At 47.5% G+C, this 8,803-nt stretch overlaps 1 protein-coding gene across 3 annotated transcripts in view; it reads left to right on the top strand.

Annotated features, from left to right (window-relative positions):
• JADE3 (jade family PHD finger 3) overlaps window positions 1-7,475 on the top strand; it is a 131,614-nt gene extending 124,139 nt beyond the window's left edge. For all 3 annotated transcript variants that reach the window (XM_057311042.1, XM_026513459.4, XM_057311047.1), the window contains exons 9-11: window positions 362-832; window positions 2,263-2,380; window positions 4,346-7,475. In XM_057311042.1, coding sequence (XP_057167025.1) covers window positions 362-832; window positions 2,263-2,380; window positions 4,346-5,262 — 1,506 coding nt within the window. In that variant the 3' untranslated portion in view covers window positions 5,263-7,475. The remainder of the gene's footprint in view (window positions 1-361; window positions 833-2,262; window positions 2,381-4,345) is intronic.
• The last annotated feature ends 1,328 nt before the right edge of the window (window positions 7,476-8,803 follow it).

Here is an 8,803-nt window from a genome sequence, read left to right on the forward strand (position 1 = left end):
TTGACATTTACTGTAACTGCAGATAAAAGCACATAATAAGGGGATGTGGGGGACACAGAGAAGATACAGCATGACTCTTCAGAGGGGTCAAGGAAGACTTTTCAGAAAAACTTAGTGCTTGAGCTAAAATCTTAAAGGGGAGGTTGATTTTTTTTTTTTTTTTTTTTTGCCTCTGTTCTTTCTGTTTTCTATACAAGTAGATTTCCTGGGTTAGTTGTAAAGCATCTGTCATGGCCAATTTAGGACCAGGTTTCTCCCTGCCTTTCCTTTGCTTCCTGTGAGCTCTCAATCGGAGCCCAGGGATATAGGGTCTCCCTCCCCCGCCAGCCCTGCTGCCTTACCGCACCTTTTCTGCCTACAGTGCTCTGTGAAAAGCTGCATCACTGCCTTCCATGTCACCTGTGCCTTTGAGCACAGCCTAGAGATGAAGACCATCCTAGATGAGGGGGATGAAGTGAAGTTCAAGTCATACTGCCTCAAGCACAGCCAAAACAGGCAGAAACTCGGAGAGCCTGAGTACCCCCTGCACAGGGCTGCAGAGCAGAGCCAGGCCAAAAGTGAGAAGACCAGCCTGCGGGCACAGAAGCTTCGGGAGCTGGAGGAGGAGTTCTATTCCCTGGTCCGTGTGGAAGATGTGGCCACAGAGCTGGGGATGCCCACGCTAGCCGTGGACTTTATCTATAACTACTGGAAACTGAAGCGGAAAAGTAACTTCAATAAGCCGTTATTTCCTCCGAAGCAGGACGAAGAGAATGGCCTGGTGCAGCCAAAAGAGGAGAGTATTCACACTCGCATGAGAATGTTCATGCACCTCCGGCAAGACCTAGAGAGGGTAAGCTGCTCGCCGGTGGCTGCTGTTCAGGCTCGGCCTGCAGAGGAACGGTGGCCCTGCTTCCGGTTTGTTTGTGGGTTTCTAAAGGTCAGCTCACGTATAGTGCGGGCTTCTGTGTCCTTGCTCGTCTGCTGACCGCACTGTGGCCCCAAACATTAGACTCTGTTTAAATTTTTGACAAGCACTTTCAAGGGAATTGGAGAGCCCTCACTTAACTGCTGTATGACCCTTAAATCTGCAATAAATTCTCATTTGGTTTACTTTTTATTCACTGCTGAGCCTAAATTGGCTCAGCTATATTTTACTGACACATGACACTATGGACTGAGGAGAGAATGAATTTTGTTGAGGAAGGAACTCGATCCGAGTTTCTCAGGCTCGGCACTACTGACATTCTGGCTGGGTCGTTCTTGTAGGGGACTGTGCTTTGTTGCGGGAGGATGCTGTAAGATGTTTAGCAGCGTCCCTGGCCTCTACCCAGTAGCAAATACCCGCCCGCAACATACCCAGTTGTGACAACCAAAAATGGTTCCGGATCACCAAATGCCTCTTGGGGGGTCAAAATCGCCTCTGGTTGAGTACTCTACACCAGATAATTCAGTTTAACTCACTTATTCAAAGATAAGTTAGGCCCTGTGTTTACCCTAGAAAATTTTATAATCAAGTATAATTATAGAGATGGCTTGTTTTTCTCTCTGCTACCAGAATTTGGAAGGGAAGCGATTTGGCTCACTTTGTAAAATTTAACTCACACATCTATAGCACTTACTATGTGGCAACACTGTTCTAAGCATTTCATAAATATTAACTCCCTTAACCCTAGCATGCCTGGGAAGAAAGTACTGTCGTTAGCCCTATTTACAGACCAGTGAACTGGGCCACAGAAAGATGGGGTGATTTGTCTGGGTGGGGTGGGGAGTATGGGAGCATGAGGGTCGCACCCTTGTGACTGTGGAGATTTGGCTGAGCTGGAAGCGTGAGCAAAAAAGCCACTTTCAGTGTTCCCAGCAGACCTTTATCCTGCTGGTCCAGCACTCATTTGAAGATTGTACTGGATGCAGCGTCGCCATTGTTTTATGCGGGTCTCTAAAGGGGAGGCCAGAATGTTAAGTCATCACTGGGCCTTCCCAGCTGGGCTGTGCAGATGAGCACTGAGCCCGTCGCCCCACCGGGAGAGTAGGTTTCCGCAGGTGGCTTAGGGGTGTTTTGCTTGTGTTGCTGATTGATGTGGGGACCATGGTGCCCTGACTGACCGTGCTACGTGAGTTCCTGTAGAGTGGCCTCTCGCAGCTTTTTGTTCTGTTTCCTCTCCTCGCCCACCCCCGTTCCCGGCTTGATTTTAGTCGTCTTCATTTTAGCTGAACAATTTATAAGTGTCAGGTTTACGTAACATGACAAAAATCTCTGTTTGCTGTGGGCTGGGCTTTCAGGTCCGAAATCTGTGCTACATGATAAGCAGGCGAGAGAAGCTGAAACTATCACAGAACAAAATACAGGAACAGATCTTCGGTTTGCAAGTCCAGCTTGTTAACCAGGAAATTGCTGCAGGTAACCTTATATTAAAGATGTCCTAATATAGACTCTGGTTACATCCTATTTTAACAATTTGAATTTTATGTCAATTGTTTTACTTAAAAATGTTTTAAAATTCTTTTCAAATATCTCATTTGCTCTAGTCCAGCCCTGATACAATATGGCCCTTTTCACTGTCAACTCATGAAGCAAGAAATCCCAAGGTGGGGTTGGGGGGCTTGCAGGTCTAGGGCAGATGATCCAGGTGTGAGACAGATATCAAGGGCCACTAGTTAAAGCCATGAAATTATTCTGTAACCATCAGATTCATGGAGAAATCAGTAGGATAGCATCTAATCCTAGTTTCCAGAAAACATTTAATTCCATCTTAACAATAGTTTGTGAAAACAAACCCTTAGCCAGTAGTTAGGCGATCTGGGTTCTGTCTCTTATTTACTAATATTTGTTGAGTACCTACTGTGGACTAAGGACTGAGCCAGAGAGTAGAGCAGTCAGCAAGACAGAATCCCTGCCTGTAGGGTATTATGCTGCCCACTTGGTGAGAGAGACGGGTGAGCATAATTACAGTGCCCTGAGCATGGGGAGTGTGGCTGCAATGACAGTCATGTTCGGTGACATTTGTAACCTCCCTGTACCTCATTTGATACAGAGGTTGGTGGCAGAGCCTGGGCAACCAGGAGTCACTACGCAGAGTGCACAGACTCTAGCTTCATCTAAGGGCCCCCCAGGGTCCTTAGGGTAAGAGAGATATCCCGAAATGAGGTGTCAGGTAGGCATCAAAGGCTCTGGGGTATTTGTAAGTGTCGTGGGTCACAGCAGAATGCTATAGCAGGGGGAGCAGGGCTGCTCAGCCACAAAGACTGGAACAGACAGGACAGGGAGAACCGAAGGACGGCAGGGAGGGCCCCTGCGTGCCAAGGGGATTGGCCCCCAGACCACGTGGCTTCTGACTGGTGGGACCCAGCCCCAGACCTGCTTGTGCTATCAGCAGGTGGCCATCCCTGGTGGGGATGGGAGCTGTCCGTATTCGCCGTGCACCCACAGGGAACACATGTCGCCTAGGCACCCACTGGTTGTCCTCCCATGGGCAAAGATCAAGTCCCTATGCAAGGAGGAGGTGTTCGGTAGGGCTTTTTTTTTAATCTCAGAGCACTCAAAGTAACAGAGAAAGGAAGATCTGTTCCAAATATGATCCTAGGATGACGTAACCAGGTACCTGATTGCCAGTACTCCCTAGGCCAAGCCCGTAGCAGGCCATGGGTAAGAATGTTGTGACTGTTTTCTGCTGGCCTTGCTGCTACAGAACCTGCCCACCCCCCAACCCCCCCCCCCACCCCCGCCGTGATGGCCATTCATCGTCAGGAGATTGTTTTAGGTTCAGGACGTAAAATACACGGGAACCACCCACTACCATTCCTGCTATTGCCAGGTTAAAACACTCTTCTTTAAAGCCTACTCTTCGTCCATCGAAGCCCATGCTATATCCTTGGGGGTTTATATCTGACTTGCTTTAGGAAGGGCAGAAGAGATTGGAAGGTAGAGTCTGAAATGTCTTCTTAAGACACATCCCAAGTGCTGTACGGTACTCACACACACACGCGCACACGCACACACAGCTAGGCAGACCCCGTTCTAAACCCCGGCTAGTGACATTCTTCTCAGAAATGGAGGGGGCAGAGATGGGGCTAGAGGAGGTGGCACACCCGTCTCTGGGATCCCTCCACGGACTGGGAGAGCAGAGGGGAAGAGGCTGAGCGTCACACAGTGAACAGTGGCGTCGCCGACTTTGCCGCCTGTGGTACCCCCGCCCCCCTCTAGCTCAGCTCACTGCAGCTTCTGTACCGTGATGCACACCCACGGCAGAAACGGGGGCTCGTCAGACACTTGGAAGGGCGGGTGCGTGAGCTCACTGTGCCGTAGTAAGCACGCGCGCCGTGGTTTCAGTCGGTTGTTAGAATGAATCTTTCTTTTTGCTCTCAGGACTTCCTTCGACAAATGCACTAGAAAACTCATTGTTTTACCCACCACCAAGAATTACCTTAAAGTTAAAAATGCCCAAATCAGCTCCAGAAGACTGCCGAAACAGCTCCGCAGAGACTGGTCACGGACCCCTGTCTCCCGCCAGCAGCGCCCCTGCTCACAGCGTAAGGAGCCTGCAGGTGCCTCCGCAGTCACTAGAGGTGCGAACGAAAGCCTACCTGAGACATCCACTCGAGAGCAAGAACCACCGCCGTTTGCTGGCCAGTCTCAGCCATCCCAGGAGCGAAGCGAAGGATCCCAGCCCTGCGTGGAGAGCTCCCTCTCCAGAGTTCTATCGCGGGCAGTCGCTGGGAAAGCCTCTGGTCCTTCAGGCTGCCCTGCATGGACAGTCTTCTATTGGGAACGGGAAAAGTCAGCCTCCCTCCAAGCTCGCCAGATCCAACGGCCTGGAGGGCAGCTGGTCCGGAGACGTCACCCAAAGAGACAGCTCGAGTGAGACGTTCTCTGACCAGGGCTCCACGCTCAGCTCCCACTTGGCCAGTCAGGGGGGCACCTTTAGAAAATCTACCGTGGAACACTTTAGCAGGTCCTTTAAGGAGGCCACCAACAGGTGGGTGAGGACCACAGAGGACCTCCAGTGCTGCGCAAAGCCAACCAAGAATACTATCCCCAAGGAGCAGCTCTGGGGCAAGCAGCTTGTCAGGCGGTCTGCAGGGAGAGCTCCCTATCAGGAAAACGATGGGTATTGCCCAGACTTGGAGCCGAGTGATTCAGAGGCAGAAAGTGATGGGAATAAAGAGAAAGTCAGGGTAAGGAGAGTTAGCTCCGACAGGGAAAACCCTCCCCGTGACTCGCGACGGGATTGCCGCGGCAAAAGCAAGACGCACCCCCTCTCCCACAGTTCCATGCAGAGGTGATCAGCAACCTCCCAGAAGAGCTTAATCTTTGCCTTTGCCCCACACACTGGGGAAAACCCCCACACCAAAAGAATTCTAGCATATGTTAGGAGGAATTGTAGTGAAAAGAATAAAACGTTTCCACAGTAAATTGGCTTGCAGTTTTTGAAACAATTTCAAGTCTAGTTTTCACAAGCACATCATAAGAATTGCTGATTATCCGGAAGTTTTCCTGCCAGAGGCTGTTGAGAACAGCTGGGCCTAGAGTACTTGCTCAGTAAATACTTGGGGACAGCTCTCCAGTCACATTAACACACTGATGCACATACGTACTACAAGTCCTTGCGTCCTTCGGGGATTTGCAAGAGACCATGATTACCAGACACTAAAACTACTTATCTTTTGAAGCTACAGCACGTGACTCCCAGAGCCCCTGTCTGTAGGCAGTTTCGAACTCCACTGGTATCTGGAAACCCACTTCCGGGAGAGACCAGGGACCAGCAGGGACCAACATCTCAGATACTGTCAGACTCACTCCCCTCTTCCTTTGCTCTGCACAAGGTTGAGCTCCTCTCACAGTATCTTACCTTACCGTGTCAATACTCCTGATGCTTCTGAGTGCAGTGCCTGTTCCTAGACTTGCTTGTTGGGGACGCACTTGTAACTATTTCACCCGTCTAACAAGCATGAAAGGCTAACTTGTGGATAGTGTTTACAGAGGTACAAAAAAAGTACTACTTCCAAGGAAAATGCCCTGAGTCTCTCAGCTTAGGCGTTTGTGAAGGATCCCAGAGCCTTTCCCAAAGTGAGACCAATTCTGGGGGATTTGTACCAGGTCAGGGTTTTTGTGTTATTGTTTTCGAATCAGTTTGACTTAAGTAAGTTTGGCTGACAGTTTTTGTATACCTGCTTTAATGTTTATAAAATTTTTATTGAGGTATAATTAAAATATAGTAGAATGCACAGAGGTTAAGTATTCTTACCTGCTTTAATTTTGAAACAGATTTTTATTGTCAAACAGAATTTGAAAGCATGTGTTTAACACATGGCTATAATTTAGCTTTGTACCAACTTTGAATCCGAGGCAGTTTCCCAAACAAAAAGGCTGGAGCCATTTTTCAGAAGTTGCTTATACCCTGTTCCCAAACTATCAGCCTTGATTGATTTCTGGGAGGAAGAGAATAATTACATGTTGGGGGGGGATAAAATGTGTCTGCTTCCCATTTAAAGAAGGGGGAAATGTTACAGTTTTTAAAATGTGAAGCCGACTATAGTTCTCTGCTCTCTTTTCTTCTTAGCCTTAAATTAATATTCTCTTTCTTCTAGTTTGGGAAAGTGTAGTGGGAGTTTTCAGACAAAAGAGGCCATTTTTAGATTTTTAACGCTGCTTGCTGGTGAACAAACAGCCCTGCTGCACTAGGCAGCCCGGGCTCCTCCGCTCTCCACCCACGTGGGGACACTCAGCCCTTTTCCAAATCTCCCCGCTTTCGTTCCCGCAGTCTTGTTCGTGGGTTCCGTGGCTTTCGCGGCTTTCGTGGCTTTCGCGGCTTTCGCTTTGTTCCTCCTTTTGGAAAACTGCATTTTGCCTCCCCTTTGGCCACACCTTGAAAATGTTTCTCTTACGCCTGTGTACGTGTGTGAACACGCCGTAGCATGTGTGGTGGACACCCTTGTTCTGTTCGAACGGAAACAGCGAGGAATTATCCGAATGAGGAAGACGGTTTCTCGCATGTATGCACTAGGTTCCTCTGCTTTTTCTCTGAGTTCTGCTGGGGTGGATATGAATTTGACACCTTCCTGGGAATGAAATTGTAATGGATCTGTGTTCTAAACTCCTGTTGAAAGCCAGTACCACAGCCTGTGTCCTTTCACACCTTTTGGTTCTGAGTGAGTGCGAGGAAAAGCAAACATTGAAAAAGTGCTTCAGCCAAATTCCATGTGTAATGCCATTGGAAGAGGATTGACTAAAATCATTTCAGTCAGGGAAATATAGTTGTAATATTTTTGCAGGATTTTCCTAAGTAAATGAAGGAGCCTTCAGTTGTGTAAATTTCAATGCCCCAAAATGTATTTGCTACATTTTGCTGTTGTTTGAAGTATTACCTCTTAACCTTGTTTTGTTAATTTTTTTTTCATTTTGTCTTATATAGTCCAGTTTTCCAAGATAAACTCAGTCTTTTTCCAAATGTCACCTTTTTACCAATACTTTTGCATTAAATTATGAAAACTGCTAACTGCTGTCAGTGTGGTAATTTCTTAATTTGGCATATGGGTTTTAGAAAATCTTACATATGTCCCTTTTTATATTTAAAAAATCTTATTCATTAAGCAACACAGATGGTGGGGGAAAGGACAGAGCACGAGGGGGAGGAGGAGGAATTGAATGTTTAAAAGCACAAATTCATGATTCATGTCAATACCAGGGACCAGAGAGAACTCTGGGGCTTTGGACTCTACCCCAAAATCATGATTTCATCAGGCTAATCAGACAGAACCTTAGGATCATCATTTAAAATCACCAAGCAGGGGCGCCTGGATGGCTCAGTCGGCTCAGGTCACGATCCCGGCAGGGGTGGTGGGATTGAGCCCTGCACGGGGCTACCTGCTTAGCGGGGAGTCTGCTGCTCCCTCTCCCTCTGCCTGCTGCTCCCCCTACTTGTGGTCTCTCTCTCTGTCAAATACAAAATCCCTTAAAAATATATAAATAAATAAAAGAAAATCGCCAAGGAAATGGATCCTATCTAAAGTCACAAAGTCCAAAAGGCTTAGATCAGGCATCACTTAAATATACACTCTTTACAATATTCATTCTATTTGGAGTCATGTGAGTCTATTAATGCAGTTCGGGTGTTGTAGTGTCATGGGGGGACTCTGAGAGCATTATAAACATTTTCATTATGTTTGAGGAATGTACTTACTAGAGGTCATTGGGTAAATCAGTAGTGAAGATAGGTAATAGCTTAGATTGTTTCTCTCCCCCTTCCTCCCTCCCGCCTCCCCACCCTCGCTCTCTGTCTCTCTCCCCCCATCTCCCCCTCCCTCTGTCATTAATGGCTAACTCTTGATTCACTACATTGTTAGCTAAGATGTTGGAGAACTGAAACTATAAATATAACCTGTTGTAGCCAACAAAAGCTTTGGTTTTTTTTTTTTAAGATTGTATTTGTTTGAGAGAGAGCATGAGGGGTGCAGAGAGAGAAGCAGACTCCCCGCTGATCAGCGAGCCAGATATGGGGCTCCATTCCAGGACCCTGGGATCATGACCTGAGTCAAAAGTAGATGCTTAACCGACTCAGCCACCCAGGCGCCCCAAGCTTTGGGTTTATACCAATGTGTATATTGCCGGTGGGAGATGAAACCTTTATCTTTGTGTTGAAGAAACTTTTCAATTCAGAGAATAAACCAGGTGATGCATAGCCCTGGGGTTCCTTTCCCCCCGCCCTGGGCTTTACAATCCTCAGCACGTTTGCTGACCCTTAAGCACTGAGGAAAAAACACTTGATAGGAGTAAAACCTTACCACTGAGTAACTTTCATGTGATATTTTCCAAAACTGTATCTTA

Source organism: Ursus arctos, chromosome X, assembly GCF_023065955.2.
Source record: "Ursus arctos isolate Adak ecotype North America chromosome X, UrsArc2.0, whole genome shotgun sequence".
In the NCBI taxonomy this organism is placed as follows: domain Eukaryota; kingdom Metazoa; phylum Chordata; class Mammalia; order Carnivora; family Ursidae; genus Ursus; species Ursus arctos.